Source organism: Vanacampus margaritifer, chromosome 10 (genome assembly GCF_051991255.1).
Source record: "Vanacampus margaritifer isolate UIUO_Vmar chromosome 10, RoL_Vmar_1.0, whole genome shotgun sequence".
NCBI lineage: Eukaryota > Metazoa > Chordata > Actinopteri > Syngnathiformes > Syngnathidae > Vanacampus > Vanacampus margaritifer.
Window position 1 is genome coordinate 12,279,764 of NC_135441.1, and position 22,276 is coordinate 12,302,039.

General features: G+C 38.7%; 1 protein-coding gene across 6 annotated transcripts in view; it reads right to left on the reverse strand.

The window, feature by feature from the left end:
• The window catches only part of fam13b (family with sequence similarity 13 member B), a 49,317-nt gene extending 27,243 nt beyond the window's left edge, over nt 1-22,074 (reverse strand). For 3 of the 6 annotated variants that reach the window (XM_077577411.1, XM_077577412.1, XM_077577406.1), the window contains exons 1-7: nt 21,785-22,073; nt 14,312-14,460; nt 10,543-10,741; nt 7,441-7,698; nt 5,837-6,014; nt 5,192-5,336; nt 922-1,046 (exon numbers count right to left, since the gene is read on the reverse strand). In XM_077577411.1, coding sequence (XP_077433537.1) covers nt 922-1,046; nt 5,192-5,336; nt 5,837-6,014; nt 7,441-7,698; nt 10,543-10,708 — 872 coding nt within the window. In that variant the 5' untranslated portion in view covers nt 10,709-10,741; nt 14,312-14,460; nt 21,785-22,073. Of the gene's footprint in view, nt 1-921; nt 1,047-5,191; nt 5,337-5,836; nt 6,015-7,440; nt 7,699-10,542; nt 10,742-14,311; nt 14,461-21,784 lie in introns of all 6 variants that reach the window. The other 3 variants (XM_077577413.1, XM_077577410.1, XM_077577407.1) reach the window with 2 other exon arrangements.
• Nucleotides 22,075-22,276: the final 202 nt, after the last annotated feature.

Here is a 22,276-nt window from a genome sequence, read left to right on the forward strand (position 1 = left end):
CGACTTACTGAACAACCAAGTAAATGACCCGCGCACTGATTGACTAAATATCCAGCCGACCAACACACAAACAACTATTTTAACTATCTGGCTGTCTCAATAACTAATATCCAACAAACCCATTAGCTAACTTTAATAAATTTAATGACTGCCCAACCAACCGACTCACTAACTAAATAAACAATCAAACAACCAATAACCAATAAACAAAAGACCCCATCAATGATCTAAATAACAGCCGACTAACCAACTTTCTGACTAGTCAACCAACCAATAAACAACTAACTTATTGCCTGACTAACCAAACAAATGATTGACTAACTGACTAAATTAGAGGGCTTGAAAATCAAAGATGGACTTTGAGGCCAATGCTGCTTGCTGTGCTTGTGTCACTTTCATACATTCATTAACAGAAAATGGCAAATACTTTAGTTTCTTTGCAGTTCAGTGAAGATTTGTTGACATAAACTACGGTAATTTTGCAGTGGTCGCCTCATTTCTTCCAGAACTTTATTTAGAAAAAGCAATTTGTCCAAAAATTTACAAAAAAAAAAAACATCCTAACAAAGCTTTGCAATTCCCCTGTAGAGTATTTCAATCAAACAAAAATGTTCACTTTTGGTTGTCATTCAATTGGTGAGCGCACACTGTTGAGTTGTCGAGGTCGTGGTGACCGCTACGCGCTAAAATAGACTGAAGGAGTCGGCCATTTTGATAACATCGGAACAAACTTACGAGCCACTAAAAAGATTAATGACGGACCGAATACGAGCAGAGGCACACACGCTTGGTTCCCGATTGAAGCACACACACTCTGTGTCATCCTCATAAACTACACATCGAATTAGTATTATTACATTTGTGATTTATCGTACCAAATGAGGTGACTTGAGAGAGATGACCACTACATGAAACGTTTACCTTTGCGCCGGGTCGTCGGAGCAGGTGTGTTGCGGTGAGTTTGAGGAGACGGGACAGTCCTCGCCATCCTGGGGCAACTCCTCGCATTCCGCTTCGCACTTCTCGTCGTCCAGCAGCTCTGTGATCTGAACACAAACACAAATATGAAAATGATTCTGCTCATGTTATCTGTTTTTAGCGAGAAATAGAAATTTGCTAGTCACTTTTTTGAATAACAGTCACTAGATAAGGTGGTAAAGTCGCCAAACAGTAACCAAATGGCAAATTTGGCAACACTATTTTTTGGGGTAAACTTGCTCCTTTCTGTTCATGGCCATGTTAGTGTAAGTAGCGCATGTCAGCTATAGAAGTTGCTTGTTTAATCAGGAAAAAGGTGAAAAATGGACCTGACAAATAAAGTTTTATAGATGCAAAAGATTAATCGCCCAGCTCAACGTAAAAGCGTACATCAACTTGTAAAGGTTACCTCTACAAACCATCTACATGTGACGACGCCATTATGTAACTTTACCCCAGTCTGGGTGCTATGTCACCTCGCGACACTAAACGACCTTTCCATTTGATGCAACTCAGCTGTGACATTTAAGGCAACGGATGGCGGTTTCATAACACGCCTAAATATAGTCGCATCTACTCAGCAGGTGGACAAGATGGAGGACGAGGAACATAGGGCGGGGGGGGGGGGGGTGTTGAATCAAAAAGCTGAGGATGCGTGAGTTGTAATTTTATCTAATATACTCCTCCCCAGGTCTGGTGATTTTAACATTTTTTAATTTTGATAATCACAGAAAAAAATTGTCAAAGATGTCACTTTAATACCAAATGTGCTTCATCAACTGTTCCAGCACGAGCAAAGCTAGTTTGTCTCAGTAAGCTGTGTTTATAAAGTACCTCTAACAATTGCTTTTTTTTTTTTTTTAACCCAAGACCGGCTACTAATATATGCATCATCATCGCTGTCCAGTAAAATGATTCCTTTATATTTATTGTACACAGGAATTAAGAACGTTTTCAGAAATGAGAAGAAAAAAATAGCAACACTATATTAATTTATCGAGCTGTAAGATGGAGTAAGAAAATAAAAATAAACTTGTTAATCTATCAGAATAATTAATAACAAGTCAGTTTTTAACGTTTTTGTAAAATAAATAAAAATTGATAACCCCCCCCCAAAAAAAGTGTGAGATACCCTAATTCAACTTTACTATGACCTGGACGTCCGACAACTTAGACAGAAATAAAATAAAAATTGTGACAGTAAGTTCAATAAAATGAAGTTACGAAATACTCTAATAAGTAATACTATAAGGCGCTACTTTTTTTCACTTGCATTCGACCCTGCGGCTAATACAAAGGTACGGCTTATCTATCAGGGGGCACACTATAAAGGAAGCGCAAAAGCGTCAGGCAGAGCAAAACAAACCAAGTGAGCCCAAATACAGTAGGAGAGCGAGACAATTTTTTCCCTCATTATGGAAAGGAAAGTAGCAGGAACCCGGTGCGGTAAATTAAAACACCTGCGGCTTACAGTCGGGTACGGCATATATGTGTAACAAACTCAAGTATTCCCCAAATTTAGCTAGCGCGGCTTATAGTCAGGTGCGCCTTGTAAGTCCAGAAATTACTGTAGTTCATTTATGAGACATGAGACAATAAACAATAATTATCATAATTACAAGCTCCATAAATGTACATTATTGTGAACTATTTTCCCACTTTCATTCCCCTCTCACACATAGAAGACATGGCTTATTTTCAACTTTTAACACATTTTTGTTAAACAATGGCATTCGGATTTTGCATAATGCATCAGACAGTATTTATGACACAATGTTGTCATACGCAGGAGTCGGTAATATATGTATAGTGTTGTATGCAATTTCCACTTTACATGTGATATTTTGCAGCACCTCGAGTCATGTTTTGTGTCTCGCCTCACCCACATCACATAATTCATATATAGCATGTGACAGCAGGGTTGTATACCTACCTACATTTACAGTAATTCACTTTTCTTTTCCCTGCCTTCAGTTTGTCCTCTGGTCTGGTCTGGACAGCAAACCCATCTGCTACTGTGTCGCCATGGCAATACGGCTACCAGGCACTCTTCTTATTGGCTGCCGGTAGATTCTTGCATGGTTACTTACATCCAGTGTGCAGCCCCACACACCAGGATGACTCATCCATGACAAGATGAGGAAGACAACCGTTCCTTGCTTCAAGGATTACATTATTTGCTGAGTCAACAATATGTAAGGGTCACAAGAGGTTCATCGGAGCACTGATGCCATGTATTTCTTGCTGATAATTAAAAAACAAAAAACAAACTGACAAACCAATTGAGTTACTAAACAAGTAACAAACAAAAATACTCAATTAGCATGATAGAGAAAATAACTAAATAACCAACTAATCACATAACCAAGAGACTAAATAACCAACTAACTACATAAGCAAGTCATTAAATGACCAACCACCTAACTAAATAACCGACTGACTAGATTGGCAACAAAATGACAAACTAATCAACCACACTAATAACTAACCAAACAAGAAACTAATTATTATGACAAAATGTGCAAATCGCTAGCTAACTAAATATTCAACAAACAACAACAAAGGGCCTAATTAAGCAACTAATTGCTAACCAACTACAAGGAAGTAACCAAATAACCAACTGACTACATGACCGAGTAACTGACCAACCAAATAAATATGTGACTGACTAACCATATACGATAATCTGGTGTGAAAATAAACAGCAGACTAAATAACCAAGTGAATAAATCAACTAAAGAACCAAGCTAACCCTATTCTTCACTTTTCTAATACTGATCATTTACTCATTAAATGTTTTTTTTTTCTTAATTTTTTTTTAAAGCAAAGATCAATGTAATTTGGTCTAATATTTTGTGGTATTTGATAATTTAGTGTCATAATAACTGTGTTTTTTCTTTTGTTTTGTTACATAACAAGAGACAGGAGTGTGAAAGATCCTATGGATCATTTGACATTGTCATAGTTATACCACATCCGATGGCATCTGAGACACGACTAAAGCAAGTCATAGTTCAGGGTGCAGTTTGTCACTGACTGATTAAAACACACATGTTGACTTGTTGTACTGGTTAAAGTAATTGGCTTAGGTATTTGGCAGATGAAACGATCATCTCAGATAACAGCTGATAGATGTGAATCACACTTTTTTTTAATCTGTTTTGTTTTTCTGTAGATTGATAGGTCAGACAGGCAAGTGGTACTGACAGTGGATTAATGAATGTAATTGATATTAAACAGAGTAAGCCAGTGCTAGTAAACGCATTCACGCAGAGTTTGTGCAAAATTGGCAGATCAGAGACAAGAGTACACAGCAGACCAGAGATCAGGTAAAAAAAAAGAAGGAACAAAAAAAAGAAGAAGAAGTAATATTTAACCTTTAAAAAAATAGGTCAACCACAATTATGAAAAAGTCAAATGAGCACACTGGTCAATTGATGGATGAAAAATACTTTAAACAGAATGTGCAGTGTGAAGTTTTTACATGTACAAACATGTCTAACAAATTATTTCAAAGCAACGGTATGTGCAAAGTACTTTACACAGAAATCAGAATAAACTTGACTTTGTCAACATCTGCAACATGAATCAAACCTGTTGCTAAATTCAGTCATTCAAAACAGCATAGAAAGCATAGAAAAATAACTATGAAAACACATTGCAACCACCTAAAATATCCAGAATGTTGCCAAAATAGCAAGGCTTACAAAATAGGGTTTTCTTTGTGGACCACTTTTGATAATCAATTACTATTTCAGAAGCAGCTTTCTAATTTTGAGGAACAATTTCTTTTTTCTTTTTTTGCAGGTTAATCCCAGGGACCTGATGCAAGGGTTTTATTAATCAATAAAACCATGACTTCTCCCTTTCTGACAGTTTATACATAGATAGCCATCCGGAAAAAATAAATTATTTTCACCTTAAAGCCTTTTTAGCCTCCTGAAGAATGCCTTACGCCTGACTTGGGTGTTCTTTCAGATTTTTCGAACGAACATTTGATCAATTCTATTGTTACTGATCCCGTGTCTACCATGAAATGATTTATCACCCTGCCCTGGAGTCTTCCATGTTTTGTCTGTTTATATCCTTGGTGCAGCGGCTGAGACTGGTTGCGTCGGGTACACAGTTACATAACCAAGTATTTCCCAGACGATTTCTTTCCCGCTACCTCTCCTACTGTTTTATGTAACCGGCAGATGAGTGAGTCTGTTACCTGTTCGGTGATGGAGCTGTAGTCGTTGGTAGTAGAGACGTCGTCGTCCTCTGAGTCAAACAGGCCCTCCTGGTTGTCCAGCAGTTCGGCAAGGACTCTGCTAACAGACTCCTGGTCGCGCATGTCCTCACCTTCTGTCGACAGACTGTTCATAGACAAAAGCAGAAGACAACAGCGTGTCATAATAAGTCAGAATAGAATATCATTTTTAGTCTACAGACTGTTCATAGACAAAAGCAGAAGACAACAGTGTGTCATAATAAGTCATATTAGAATATAATTTTTAGTCTAGAAGTACAAAACTCAATTCTAACACTTCAGAAAACCATTTTCAGTTAACACAATTTGCAGCTACATTTACAAATCTACAAAGTTAAAACTCTAACATGCAAAGTGAAAGCCATGCATCAACACAATAGGCATAATTTTTTTGATTCTGTGAAGTAAAGTTTAACGTTATTTTTATTTCCATTGGACTTCAAGATGAGTTCACTATTATTTTCAGATCCAACCTTTTGGACTGTGGATTATGTTTAGCCATTTTATATAACATTTACACAAGTATGAAAGTTAAATATTAAACATAATGAAACAAACTACTGAATCAGCCTGTCTGTGTGTGTTTCTTTAGGATGGGCGTCTTACTGGAAGATATCAGGCCCAAAGACGGCGGCGAGTGCTCCGACGTTCCAGTTCTCGCGTTGTAGCGCCGCCACGCTGGCCAAGAAGCGGCATAAGAAACGCAGCAGGCCGTAGTTGAGCTGCGGAAGCTGCTGCAGCAGGAACTTCAGGTGGCGGCACAGCTCATCCTCGCTGCTGTATTCTGCATACACAAACACGTGAATGTGTGTCACAGAGAAGGAAGAGGTGGCGAAAACAACAGCACTGACAATGAGTGACTTGGCACATTTTTATTAGAGCCATTGCTTAACAGGAAGTGCCTGCAAACACTCTTAAGAGGTTTAATAATAGAAGCCCATTGTATTTCTGTGCTTTGAACAGATACGCCCAAAGATAAACATGCAGACCGAGATAACGTTTTCTTGTAAGAGGTGACAAGGTGAAAATAAAGGACTTAAAAAAATATAGATTAAAAAAAAGCCCAAAAAAGGTAGAATTTGAAATGAGTGTGAGAAATCCACCCGTGGCCATCAAGGAGCCGATTATGTGAGATGATAATAGAGTTAAAAGATGACAGGATGACGAAGCACAATGCTAACAGTAGTAGCGGTGATTATCAGGCCATTCAAATAAATCCACATCTTTTTGGATTTTATCTCCAGTAATTGGGGTACTTCAAAGGTGACTATGACATGCATGTCAATGTGTACCACTACAAAATGTGTGGTTGATTTACTGACTATGGATTATTTCTAGCTAATCTATTCTGTGTGTTTTTTTTCCTATTGAGCAAGGTGGTAGTTATTCAAAATAACTGGCAAGTAACGATACCATTATAGCATCGTATTTTTCTGGACTATAAATCACACTTCTTTTCATAGTTTGCTGGTGCTGCGACTTATAATGCAGGTGCAAATTGGCACTTAATATCCCACATTAATATTTTGGTGTGGTTCTCAAATGAGTACCAGAGGTTAACGTTTGATGCTCTTTTTTGTGTGTTGATTTAATGTTAATATGTGCAGATATGCCATTTTGATGTGACTGACTATAATTTTTTCACCAGTTTTAATTTAATTTTTCATTTTTTAATTATAACAAGCTATGTCAGGGCTACACAAATGGCAGTTTATGGGAAACATACAATTTACTTTGAGTGTTTTTGTCTTTGGAACGACAGAGCACACCCATTCATTTCTAAACGCAGCCTATGCTAAAGCAATCAACAGCTTGTGCTTCAAGTGCTTCCTTTTCTTGTACTGCCTGATGCACTGGGCTCGCGCACTTTGAACAACCAAACGGCACATTTTAACAAGGCTCTGAGTTTCCGAACGGTTGAAGCGAAGTTGTGCACGCTCATAGCCTACTACTTAATGCACCCACGATTAGGGAACGGGGAAGGGCACGGGTATTTTGGGGTAGAGTCTGAACTCTAACTTTTTGCTAAATAGATTTCCCCATAAAAATGTGACATACAGTCTGAAAAATACGGTAAGTGTGGTGTGTCATTGATGTTTTTTTTTTTTCCTCTACTACTGAGTATTTTCTAGTAGTTTTGTGTCTGGACTTTCTTGTGTGGATTATTTGCAGTTTTGCTGTTAATTTCTAACGTGAAAAGTGGCAGTCACCTTGAGTAAATTTGCTATAGCTCTCACTAGGCGCCTGACGCCCACCTTGGTGAAGCTGTAAAATGGGCCCCTGAATGGGCGCTGGGATGACGGGCTCAGGGAGCTCCTGCAAGAAGAGTCGCAGCAGACTGACGGCTGATGCCAGGTCTGCCTCCTTGTCCAGCGCCACCTCCTCGCCGCTGTCGTAGCGACGCCGCAGCCAGCCCACGCGCTCGGCATTGCCATTGACTAGGAAGAGACCCTCCAAATCCAGATGACCTGCCAATACAAAACAGAAAGACTCGTGAAACACATTAGGTGTCAAAATCCTAAGGTCGTGTCTTTTAGGCTTGGTGAAGCTGTCAGGCTGAGTTCACAGAGGACAGGATGACAAAGCAGAATGCCAACAATAGCAGTTCAGTTATTACATTCCATTAGAATTAAATCTACCATTTTCGTGCTTGGACGAGCTTTACGGTCAGGTAATTAAGTGTAATTCAAAGGCGACTGTGGCGTGTGTGTTACAGACACCTTTAAAAAATGTGTTGTTGAATCATCAATTGAAGAATATTTCTCGTCCTTCTATTGTGCAATGTGGTGGTTATCATCCAAGACTTGCAAGGAACAATCGCATTACAGTAACTGTGTGCCTGAGTGCGTCATGGACTTAAAAAAAAAAAAAAGAAGTTTATTGTGGATTATTTCGAGCCATTCCGTTTATTATTATTGTGCAAGTGTGTGATCAGGTGTGGAGTTGATTTGTTTGACATTGGATTTCTAATCATTGTGTATATTTCTACTGTGCACGATGGCAGTTATGACTAACTTGCAACAGTCACCTTATAGCAATGGAGTGCCTGGGGATGGGAATTGATAAGAATGAATTCTTCTATCAAATCTCATTGGGTGATAAATGAGGTTATATGCTTTAACTTTTTATGAACTCCTTTCCAGTGTGCACTCAAAATCTGTTGGTCCAAAGACAAAATAGAATAGAATATTTACTTAGCAACTGCCACCAGGGACCACCGCAGGAGAGAGTTGGGTCAACCTCCTCAGCAGCACAACCGATTGAGGTGAGAAGTTAAGAGCAGGTGAGCAAAATATTTATTGAATTTTAATTAGTATCCTAATAATTATATGAATTAATAAAATTATAAATAATTTTACGCTACTGTTATGATGCATCTCCATTGCACCCATGTGCGGCGTGGCCTTTATTCGGACTGCAAGTTATATTTGCTCAGTCAGGATCATTCCTAACATTTCTTGCCCTTATTGTTTTATCTTATAAATATGTAACACAATCTTTATCTTGCATGACATGTTATATAATGCAGCAGTGTAGTCCATGTAATTAAAGAAAAAAGTGCAGCCATTTTCCATCTTTGTCTCATTTTAATCTTTTGATGCCAAACTGATGCTAATACCTCGAAAGCACACGCACACACAAAATAAGAGATTAAAGCCTTTTCACAGGCTGAATAACTTCCTGACTCGCAGCAGCCCATTTCACGCACCAGCAAAAGCCAGCGGGGCTTTAAAGACTTGTTACACAACCTCATATGGTCATAAGGTGAAGCCCCAGTATGATAAGATTTCTTTTTTGCTGTAACATTTACTTTATGAATACAAGAAAGAGATATCCGTCAGGATGTTTTCATCCCAGATGTCATTAAGTTTCTGAAATGTTGGAACTTTTTGCACAACATCACAGGCAACACCAGCGATAATTATGTCATGAGTTCTTCACTGTACTTGAGTAGTTTTCAATACTTTGTACTTTCCAGAGTATTTTTTATACTACTTTTTACTTTTATCAGTTACATTTTAACATGAGTACCGTATCAGTAATTTTTACTCTATAAATTTTCAAAACAAGGTTGTTACATTTGTTTTTAAATTCATGAAAACGATTAAAATACTTGACCTGGAAGAAAAAGCAGCCGTCAATGTCTCCTGGCTCGGCCAATCATATGAAGCGTTACACACGGTCCCCTACATCCCAGTTTGTGATTGGCTCCACAACACGCTATCACATGACGTGCAATTGGGAGCAACCCGTAAATATGAGGGCAATGTGTGCCGCCACTACAGAGGATAATTTGAATTTAAGAAGAAGGCTGCCAATCAACAATATTAAAGAAGTAAATCATGTCAGCAAAGAGTGGACCAGCAACATGAGAAAATAGTTCTCAACACTGTGCACTCAACGCAAGGCAAGTCAGAAAGTCATCTGGCCGGTGTATACCCATTTTTTTGCTCCATTAGCTAATATCTTTCAAATTGACGTAGGAGAAAACATCCAGTAAAATAATTTTAACTTCTACTCGTTAAGTACATTTCAGAGCCTGTACTTTTTTTTTTTTACTTTTACTCGAGTAATTATTTGGGTGAGTACTTTTACTTTTACCAAAGTAGTTTTTTTACACAAGTAATTGTACTTTTACTCAAGTAGAGAACGTCAGTACTTTTCCCCATCTCTGTTCTTTACAAAGTTTTGCACAAAATTGGTTGTCATGACACTACGATAAGAACCATACTGGTGCTGTAGGACAATACCACAGTGAGTTTCAATGTCAATAGATATCGATCTAAACATTTTTACTCTAGAGAAGAGCTCGATGTAAGACTGTGCAATGCCACCATTACTCTTTGCACTTTACTTAGAGCCGTTAGCCACGGGCGTGGTGGCGATCAGGAAGTTCGGAAAAAGTATTGAAAGCCCTGTCCAAACCATACCAGAATGATTGCACATCGGCGAGCCAAGGTTCAATCCAAAATATAATCATCCATCCATTCATCTTTTGACCTGCTTATCCTCACGAGGGTTAAACAACTCTTAATTTGGAAAACAATGATAAACATAATTGCATATTTTCTGAAATGTTACAGCCCAAACCAGTAACTGAATCATAATTATGTTTTGTGCATTATCAATTTGGAATCACGTCCTCTTTTTGAATAAAGGAAATTAAAAAAATATATATATATTTTTTTATTCGATTCATCAGTTATTTGACAAAATAATGGACAGATTAATCAATTATTAAAATAATTATTAGTTGCAGCCCTAAAGCAGCCTGTGACGCTCTGTACATTTTGTGTGTGTTCGCATCTCACCATGTTCCTCGATGTACTCCACGATATCCTTGACAAGCGCCGGGACCTCGAGGCCGCCAAGCGTGTGCGTGCGTGTCACCTCCTCCAGGGGTACGCCAAATACGCGGGTGGTGCCGGCTGGACCTCTGCCCTCATTGCCTGGCAAAGATGATGCACTCTTCCTCATGGTCCACCACAACCACGCCAAGACTTCACCCGTCTTGGGAAAGAACACAAAGCATTAAAAACAAGATTGCGGTAAAGTTGGTCATCAGTCACTACAGCGGACAGCTGAGTTCTTCTATATATGCAAGTAATTTCCGCATCAGTCACTACAGTGGACAGGGTTCATTATCCATTTTCTGGTTTAAGTACAAATTGTGCAACATTCACTACAGAAGTTATCTGCTTTCTCCTTCTTGATGTCATATTTCCGCATCAGTCTCTATAGAAGGCAGCTCTTCGATATCAGTTTTCTTTCTCTATCTCTATGCCCGAGTCGTGATGTAAAAATGTGCATCAGTCACTACGGTGGACAGCTATTCAAAAGCCATCAGTGACAATAGGCAAGGCAAGACAGCTTTCTTAAGTTGTGGTTTTTAGTTTAGATCATCCAATAATTTGATTTAGACAGTGACACAACACCTTAATTGAACAGATAACATAGCTGCCGACATTAGCAGTCTGAAGAATTTGACTTAAGAGTAGCATAGTCAAGCTGAACAAAAAGGACGAAAACTATTTGATAGCTTCAATGGCCCATTGTTTACATGGAAGAAAACAGCTATTGAATAGCTGTCCACTGTACTGACTGATGTGGTTCTCATTATCCATTATTAGGACTCATGCATACAGTGGGGCAAAAAAGTATTTAGTCAGGCACCGATTATGCAAGTTCTCCTACTTACAAAGATGAGAGGCCTGTAATTTTCATCAACTGTGAGAGACAAAATGGGAAAAAAATCCAAAAAATCACATTGTCTGATTTTTAAGGAATTTATTTGCAAACAATGGTCGAAAATAAGTATTTGGTCACCTACAAACAAGCAAGATGTCAGACTCTCAGATCTGTAACTTCTTCTGTAAGAGGCTACTCTGTCCTCAGCTCTTTACCTGTATTAATGACACCTGAACTCATTGTCAGTATAAAAGACAACTGTCCACAGCCTCAAACAGTCACACTCTAACCTCCACTAAGGCCATAACCAGAGAGCTGTCAAAGGACACCAGAAAAAAAAAAATAGAAACCTGCACCAGGCTGGGAGGACTGAATCTGCAACAGGTAAGCAACTTGGTGTGAAGAATTCAACTGTGGGCGCAATCATCAGAAAACCTCGATCTGGGGCTCCACGCAAGATCTCACCCCGCGGAGTCAAAATTATCACAAGAACAGTGACAAAAAAAATCCCAGAACTACACGGGGGGGCCTAGTTAATGACCTGCAGAAAGCTGGGACCAAAGTAACAAAGGCTACCATCACTAACACACTATGCCGCCAGGGACTTAAATCTTGCAGTGCCAGTCGTGTCACCCTGCTTAGGCCAGTCCATATCCAGGCCCGTCTAAAGTTTGCTAGAAAGCATTTGGGTGATCCAGAAGAGGACTGTGAGAATGTCATATGGAAGGAGAAAGAATGCAGAGTTGCATTCCATGCACCATACCTACTGTTAAGCATGGGGGTGGAAACATCATGCGTTGGGGCTGTTTTTCTGCACAGGGACCAGGCAGGACGACTGCTCTATGTGAAGGAAAGAATGAATGGGGCCTTGTATCATCAGATTTTGAGTGAAAACCTCCTTCCATCAGCAAGACTTGAGTGGTCTACAGTATAGTCTGTCTACAGCTCTCAACACCATAGAAAATCTTTGGAGGGGTTTGAAAGTCCGTGTAGCCCAGCGACAGCCCCTAAACATCACTGCTCTAGAGGAGTTCTGAATGGAGGAATGGGCCAAAATATCGGCAACAGTGTGTAAAAACCTTAAGAAGACATACAGAAAACATTTGATCTCTGTAATTGCCAACAAAGGGTTTATAATAAAGTATTGAGATGAACTATTGTTATTGACCAAATACTTATTTTCCACCATGACGTGCAAATAAATTCCTTAAAGATCAGACAATGTGATTTTCTGGAACTTTTTTCTTATTTTGTCTCTCATAGTTGAGGTATCCCTATGATGAAAATTACAGGCCTCTTTCATCTTTTTAAGTAGGAGAACTTGCATAATTGGTGCCAGGCTAAATACTTTTTGTTGCCCCACTGTATAGAAGAAAACAGGTTTTGAATTGCTTTAAGTTTCTATTATTGACCTTTTGCACGTGACGTCACAGCCCTCATAGGAACGCCCCCCCTCCAGGACGTTGGACGGCAAAAGAGCTACTTGCCTGTATTATAACCATTGAATCTCGTGTAGCGTTAAGTCCTTTATCTAATCAAATATCTTATAAAATGGTTATATTTTGCTGTGCGGTCGGTTGTACAGACAAGACAAAGGAGTAAACCAAATATTGCTTTTTATCGCATACCTACTAATGAAGACAAAAGACGTTGATTGATAGCAGCAATCAACAGAATGGACTGGCAGCCCACAAAGTATTCACGGATTTGCAGCGATAATTTTGTGCGAGGTTAGTATATAAATGTTGTAATTAGATAAATGTTAATAAATTTTACTAGTAAACGTACACTCAAACAAAGTTTGTAACAGAGGTGTCGAATTGCGCGTTTCAAATCACATGAACGAGCCAGATAGTTAGCATCCACTCCAACTGCACTAACACACAGCTTAATTTTAAAAGGTACCTTTTTCAAAACTTTTAAGTGCATTTGACTGTTTAATAATGGGGGATTTTGTCTTTGTGCTTGGAGTTTTTCACTCTGGAGCCGGAGTCATATTCATGAAATTACTGCATAGCTTGCTACTACGATAGTCATTTGTTCCATGCTAGTAAACATAGTAACATAAAATCACAGCGTTTCAATATAGAACGGACTATGTAAAAATAAGCCAGGTAGCATGATGAACAAGTTCTACCTTTGCATTACGAGGTATATTGTCCCCGGGTGTGAGCGTAACTCAGCCAGCGACAAGCTTTTGAATCAGAAGAGACGGCATTGACTACATAATGATCAGGTCGTGTGCTGTGAATTCCAGCAAAGTCGGCGATTTAATTTACTTGGTTAAAAAAAGCAGGCAACAGAAGGTAAGGGGATGTTTTCAAACTAGCGATCTCCAACTAAAGTAAATATCGCACTCTATGAGTCCCGACTAAATGTGCAACTTCGACTGACAGGCGAACTTTGGTTGAAGTAGTAGATCCCATGGCTCTATGGGCAATAATAACTTTTAATTTGTAAAATAACAGTCGCTAAGTCTCTCCGGGTCACGTCCAATTCCATTCAACAATTATTTCCTTCCGCCGTCCGTCATAGGGCAGCCACGTGATCACGTGACGTCGGTGCAAATGGTCAATAGCAACTGATTTGCAAATTTGACTTCAATATCTTGAGTAATTTATACTCATGCATATAGAACAAAACGGCTTTGACATCACTTTCTCAGCAGTGTTTTAATAGAAGTCATTTCCTGGTCTCCTTGTGTGTGTCAGATGCATTCCTTTGCACTTTAAGCCTGGCTGTGGGCACCAAATATAGTCCAAACCTGACAGGTGCAGCAGTTTGTATTAATCATTTTGGTCAAAATTAACTTTTTTTTGGGTAATTTCACCATTTACTTCAATGGCGAGTGTGTATGTGTATGCACGCGTGTATGTGTGTGAGTACACTCACCGTGTAGCAGTGAAAGTGTGTCCGATATGCTCCTCCCTAGACAGCGAAACACTGAACCATCTATGGCTGCTTCAGGTTGTGGCAAAAGATGAGCCGATAGTTCCTCATTGACGGACCGCTAATCCTTCTTGCAGGATTCCTTTTTCGAGCTAAAAAGCAAAATGCGGGGAGCGGGGAGCATAATAGATGGGGCAAGAAAATGAAAGGAGATAAAAGCAGAGGGTGGAGACAAATATGACAAACCGTTAAGATGCTGGACATGATATCTACATTGGCAAATATGCTGTGTTGCATAAGCAAAGCATATTTGGAACAACAAAGGTGGCGTCATTAAAGGTGTATTCACACTGGGCCTTTTAGACTTTATTCTCGTCTGTTTATTTCTATTGCTAAAGGTAACAACTACTATGACGATACATTACACATTGAGGTCGAGGTCGATTTGGACTGCTTGGACTTCTGCTTGATGTGCAAGTGCAGATTTTGGAGGGACAAGGTTTTGGCCCAACGCCAAAGATTTTCACTTTTCACTCATCGGATTGATTGATTGATTCATTCATTCATTTTACATCACAATGTGCTTTTCATTTTCTTACAATATGCTGTTGGAATGTTCTGTATTGCAATGTGTTTTTTTATGTTTAATTAAAAAAAAAAAAAAAGTTAGAACGTTTTTGTTTTTTTATCCGCCACTTTCCTTATTTGCTGAAGTGAGAAAATATGATCTCATGGCAGGTTCCTCTGTGAATTCCATGCACTCAAAAAAACATGAGCATAATCCTTATCTGTGTTGATGGAATGAAACATAACAACACCCTCCTCACATAATGTCTTTTTCAACTGTGAGTTCACCTTTGCACATGTTTACCTGACTAAGCAAGCAATCTAAGGATAATCAAGAACGTAAGAAAGGCAATCAAAGTGTCAGTGAAAAATGTATTTAATCTAATGTGACAAACAAAATCAGACTGGAAACTTTAAGCTGCAACAAGATGACACCATGCTTAGCTGGGCTAAAGCTGATTAGCATGTGACGGAAGGGGTCTTCGAAGGCCACCACACCCACCTTCCTATTCAAATGTCTACATTCAACAGCTCTCACAACAACCTCGGAGTGGATAAGACACTACGTATTTAGTTTATGGAAGAAAAGGAGGTGTGAATCAAACTGATCCATTTTAAAATGGAAAAACGTTTTGTTTTTAACTATCTAAAACATTTGATCAAACATTTCAGACCTTATTTGTTTATTTTAGTCTTTTAGATATACTGTAGTACTGAATGTAATGAATTATTGTTACATAGCTAGATGAAAATAATAATTTTCAGTTTTACTAGATTACAGAAAATCATGAATAGGCACGTTTTTTTGTGAAGTGAGCTAGGTATTCACAACCAAAAAAAAAAGAATCCCACAAACACGTGGTGTCCACTGTATTCATGATAGCTGCCAACCTTGTTCAATAGAAAAAAACATAAATACATGGAATAATCCACACGATTAGAAATAATCCCCCCCAACGCTCAGTAGTGACCCCTGAAAAGTACGTACATAAAATGAGGAACTCTGCTGCGAGACTAAACTACTTAGTTTTTTTTTTTTTGCCTTTGCCAACTTATTTGTGTGGTGTTTGGCATCAACATATTTGTCATTTTATAATTATTAAATTGTTAACCTGTTATTTGTGTCTGTCTGGTCACTCTTTTCATGCCAACTTCAAGGCAGTTGCAATGTCAATCTGCCGCTTGGCACGCTGACAGAAATGACGGGGAGAGTCCAGTGTTATTTGAGCCTGCTATGGAGCAGAGGGGCCCTTAGGAAATAAGTGGAGACACGGCAGGACTGCCTGAGAACGGCAAGATTTGTTTTTAGGGGCACATACTTGCCGGTGTTTCTCGGGTGTGGAAATTTCCACCTGACAGTCAGGCAGAAAAAGAGGTAGTGATGGAGAGGAAATCAATAAACAATGCCATCTTCTCAGTTCTTGGATGGGAAGGCAGCAAGAATAGGCAGCATTGCACGTGCATTTTCACTCTGCAGTGATGTTTTTTTTTTTTTTTTATTGTGACTTTTCTTATCTACAAAAGAGCAAAAAAAGTAGTGTTTTTTTTTCTTAAAAATAAATTTGTGAACAAAAGGCTACAACAATAGGCAGCATCGTTCTAAGTGGAAACTGGACAAAAATAAAAATGCAATACATCGTCACAGTACAATAAAAACTAGTCCAAAATTTGTGGCCTTATTTCAAACTCGAAAAGCAGCAAGAATAGTCAGTTATTATTACAGTATAGTACACGTACTATTGTAAATGACTGTCCAATTATACATGAACAAATCAAAGATGAGCAGCAGTCTATTATTTGTAGCAATTGGAAATTGGAATGTTTAAGAAAACTCAAGAATATACGTATCTACTTTTGAAAAACTTGACAAACCAAAAAAATGGAAAAAACTGACTTGTCTGTCAGATAGCAAGTTCGGGCAACTTTGTGCAAAGCATGTCCCTGTTGTCTCTCACATTCATCTGTGCCAATTATTTTGACAATGACAATGTCAGCTAATGGGAAGTATTTATGCATGTAAACAGATTAGACAGGCACATTATTAGTTTAGCACGTTAGACGCCTGCTACATGGTCTTGCTTTATTTGCTCATCGCTCCCAAGTCCGTCCGGCAAAACAATTTCCTGTTTACATTCTTGTGACTACTAGTGGGTAAAAATATTGATTTATCAATGCAATGCAATACTTCCCCTAGTTTGCAATTCAGTATTTTCCGCATTCAGCAACACTCCCCACAAAAAAAAAAAGAAAGGAAAAAAGAAACACTGTCCTGTTGGTGACAGGAAAAGCCACGTTCGACCAAACAACGTCGTCCAGCGAGCACCTTCTACGTTTAAATCTGATGTTCAGGGTCATTTTTTGATGACCCCTGTAAATTTGCCTGCAAACTGCCGACAAGCTTTGTTTACGCACAGATGATAACGGGGTCTCTGGCTGCGTTCATAAACCAGGACATTTGACAGTACAGGGTCGTGGAAAAGCAGCCATTTAGGAAGAAGCTGTACACAGACTTGAAGACAGCAGTTTTGGAGTTGTTGAAGTCAGCTGTTAGATTTCCACAGCAAGTGACCCCTACATACAGGTAACTATCACTTGTTGTTTCATTGAGAGGAATTACCATAGGTTTAATTTTTGTCAATATTAATTTTAACCTATGTACAACATATACACAAATAGTTATATTCAAATCTTTCAGATGTCTTATTACTAATATAAAAAAAAGTGTGACGTGACATGCCACATATTTATATGGCAAGGTTATGTATTTCAAAATTGTAGAATTTTACTTCTTTTTCACATTGAACCCTGATGAATCAAAATCGAATTAAATACACACAGTCGTGGCTCCCTGCATCTTTGCAGTTGCAAAATGAGTCTGTAAGGCTTCCTTCTTTTTTTTTTTGTGGCAAAAAATATATATACCATGACCCAAATAGCGGTTTTCCCCCTGCAGGACACACTCAATAATTTATCAGCAACACAGTGCCTAAAGTAGGCTAGGACGTTTTCTCGTTCCAAGTCATCATGACCATATTTCATCCCTTGCTAGCTTCAGAACAATAATTCTCAACTGGTAATCACAAAATTGGATTTCTGTGTTGAATTTTAATTTTAACACTGAACAGACCATCCAGAACAATAATTCTTTGAATGTGTCTACTTGTCAGTGTCACATGACCAATGGATCAAAATGTGGTTTGAATTGAGAGAGGTTAATTTGCTTCTCCTTGGTTATCCAGATGTTCATCTCTAATGGTAAAGACATTTTTTGGGGGCCATCTGGAGTTGGAATTATATTCGTTGATTTGTTGCTTTTAAAAAAAGCAAAAAAACACTGACTTTTGCTAAGGTGTTGATCTTTTCAAAATATAATATTTTGATTGGTAAATAATAATTCAAACGAATACATTTCCATTAGAGGTGGGACGATACGGTAACTCACGATTCGACACTGTGACGATATGTGGCCCACGATACCAATAATATCAAGACACATGATAATCTCCGATATTTGATATATTGTCAGAAATTTTGTCAATGATATATCACGATATTCAGTATGTGAGTGACAGCGAAAACTTGCCGACTGTTCTTCTTCGCCAATAGTGTCTAGACACTAGTTCTTCACCACTGCTTCTACCTACTTTACCATCATTTATGGGATTAGCGCCCCCAAAAACAGGACAGGAGAGATTAAGTTCTGACGGTGACAGCAAAGGATCACAAAAGTCACGGTTCGGATCGGATCAAGGATGAGTCACAGATCGAATCGTTTTTTTTGGATGAGAAAACAAAACAGGATAAGATGATTTATTTTATAAAACACTTTTGCTCATTAAATAATAATAATTTTGAAAAAATCAACTGAAAAGGTCTAATTTGGTCGTTTAGGATTTAGGAACACAACTTTAAGTGCAATAAGAGGCAGTTACATTATTATTTTATGTATAAAATAACAAGGTATAAATGGCTTAATGTTGTTTTTCTAAGATCTAAACATCAATATTTGACATTTTGAGTTTTTTATTTATTGGAAAAGGTGGTTTATGAAATAAATTAAGACAAAGTTCTATTAACTTTTTTTTATAATGAAAAAGAAAGTGTAATTTAAGGCATATTCCTTTAAACATGGAGAGTGAATTACAAAGTAGCCTAGGCCCAGGATATCGAAAAAGTAAAGAAAGCAAACCAGGTAGTTGTCGCTCATTACTGTTGCCAGCCATTTTTTGCACTTTAGGGCCACCGTATCAGCCAGCCAGGCACTAATGCTAACATTAGCTGCTAGCCACTAACGTCGGAGACTTGCGGCGTATCATTCAATGATGACATAATTAACTAGCGGTTTCTTAGAATACTAAATTAGCGATTAAATATACTTTCAAGATGGCATTGTGAAAATGTTGGCAGGAAATATGTAATTTCAATTAAAACTTCGATATGTAAGCCAACACGTCGAAAAAGAAAGTCAAGCTGGCGGTCATGTCGCCGCGCAGGCCGACAAAGTAAAAGCCCACCAAGGCAATTGCATTGACATCATTATATTGTTTGGTAAACCTTTACTTTTGAAGTTACGCATGGTGTAGGCGGCGTGTTACGTTCAGTAATTTTTCAGCTTCATTGACATGTCTGAATGACAGGGTAAATCCATTATATGCTTTGCGCTGGTGTGCCGTCATAAAATATCGATACTGCCGTTAGTTTAACGATATATTTATTGCAACAAAGAGCACAACAATATATTGCAATATTGATTTTTTTCCCCCACCCGTAATTTCCATAGTCTGGACCCTTAAGTGGGACAGTCTGTACAATTACACAAGGCACAATCTGACCCTGGAATGGATGATTTGCATTAATCCCACTGACAGGAGGTCTCCATTTGGTGGTGGTGGAGGTGGGGTGCATATAGATTATGCAATATGCTTAAAAAAAGGGAAAGGGGGCGGGAGGAAAACACTTATGTCAAGACATGACACTCGAACTTGGCATGCTAATCATAATTGCAGAAGTTAAACTGTCGAGTCAGGTTTATGTGGCTCTGAGGCTTTTTGGCTGACACACCACACAACATGCTAGAACATTCCATCAGAGGGAAGGGATGACTGGAAGAAAGTAGAAAGAATCATAATTTTCAGATTATTATTTTTTTAAATCATCGTGGAAAAGCAAGTGAAAGATGCAAAAAAGGTGCATTTAAACTTATAGTATAATTTGTCTTTAAAATTAATTGTTATAAGTACACCTATGCATAACATTGTATCCTTAACGTTAGTGAGAAGGGGGGAGGAGGGAGGGAAACAATATATAATTTACAACAAATAACTTTATTAAAATTGTTTTTAATCTCTCTCTGACCCATGTGAAATATTTTTCCATGATGCTCTTACACAACAAGGGGGGGGGTGGTTAGGTGAAACAATTAATAGCATTTAGTTTGCAGATATGTTAGAGCTTGCGAACCCCAGAGGGTACAGGGCCAGTGACCCACTGTTTTGGGCATTTTAGTAGATAAATGCACGCTTTAAACAGAGATGCTCATTGATTAAATCAGGCACATATCAATAAAATTAATTAACTTAAACCAATTACTCTTCCGCACCTTAGCTTTGGGCCATACATGCAAAAACACATTCCAGGACAACGCGTTTCCACCTACAAGGCACTCAAGCCATTTACACTGACTCCTTTATTCACCTGACAGCATCAGGAGCAACTGGGGGTTCAATATCTTGCTCAGGACACTTTGACATGGTCACAAGTGCCAGGGATCGAACCCACAACATCCGGGTTGGCCAACAAGCCACTGATAGGATAAGTGGAAGTAACAATTGTCATTACAATAAGAATAATAAAATATTGGCCAAGTGCATAGCTCCATTTTTAAACTTGACTGGTGTAACAAATAAATTGTCTTTAAACGCTTAGGAAACTGTGTAGACAACTTCAAAATCATACCAAACCAATGTGGGGTAGCTACTTTTCCCCCTGAAACTAACATTAATAACCAAAAGCTAGCACTAAGAAACAAACGATTTAAATGATAAACCACTCACTTTTTTAAAAATGTACAACATGGCCATATAATACAAAAGCTCATTGAGTTGCCTTGTGTGTGGAATGTGCTATACAAATAAACTTGCCCTGCCATATCAAATTTACAAAACCAGGGAACGGTCGCTTGGAAGCAACAATCATCATGTCGTTAAGAAGAACATTAACATAGAAATTATTCACATAAAATTAGTACTCGTAAATTATTATTTCTCAAATATTACGACCCTAACACCACCCCCCCCCCCCCCAAACCGCTAGCTAGCAGTCTCCCAGAGAAACACCCAATTTAAATCACAAACGCATCTGCTAAAATAAATAATAAATAAACACACTATTACGGCAAAGGGAATGCACGACAGAAATGATCATAACAGTAAATAATATTGTCGCCATGTAAAAGCAAGTGAAAGCTGCATTTTAAAACTTAAACGTGACAGGTGTAACAAAAAATAGGCCTTTAAACGGACAGCAAACGTTTTGGAATACTGTACTTCAACTGTTAGATAGCATTTTTTTTTTTTTTATGTACCAGTACTCTTGTGTAAAGCATTTTCTTCCTGCTTTACTAAGCAGAACAAGTCTTAACCCTTTTTCAGCTCACCGCTAGTTAGCAGTTAGCTCTCCATATGGAACGCGTTTAAAACCATAAATCATCCATTATACAGACAATAACCATACACTAATTGCCTAAATAAACACGCAAATACTAGACATAAATGCATGCATAATGCACAACTGCTCCCCGAACGTACCAAGGCGTTTGACATCGTTAGCTTTAGCGAGGCTAACTCATCCCCCGTTCACCAGGAAAGAAGAGGCTAAGCTATTAGCATAACGAGCTAACGCCAGTCTTACCAGGTCAAAACAAGCACGGACGCGGGCCGAGGAGCATCGATTTCCGGATTGCTTTTGACGGATGGCCCGCTGTCTGTCTGGCTCCGTTTGGTAGTTGGATGATGAGGCAAATACGCAGAGGATCAGAGCAGGCGCTGCAGACGACGAGTTGGGCTCATCGCACTCAATATGCTGCATAAAAAAACTGGAACAGCCGCCTGTTCTATGCCCGCTTTGCTGTTGTAGGTCGTCGCCTAGCTCACACACAACCCTCCGGGAACAGAGCTGTACTCACCCCGCCTCTTTTTCTCAACAGCAGTGCAAGGTGGGTAGGTGGGGGCAGATGCCAAATACTGACCCCGCCCACCTCGATTGGAGTTCAATATTTACCGCACGATTCGACTCGTTTCTGGGTCACAATAAATGTCTTTACTTGGCGCGATTGAATGTTCTGTTTGGTTTTGTTGCCAAAATTGTAAGTCCAGCAAAAGGACTTGCTCGTCGCTGACGTCA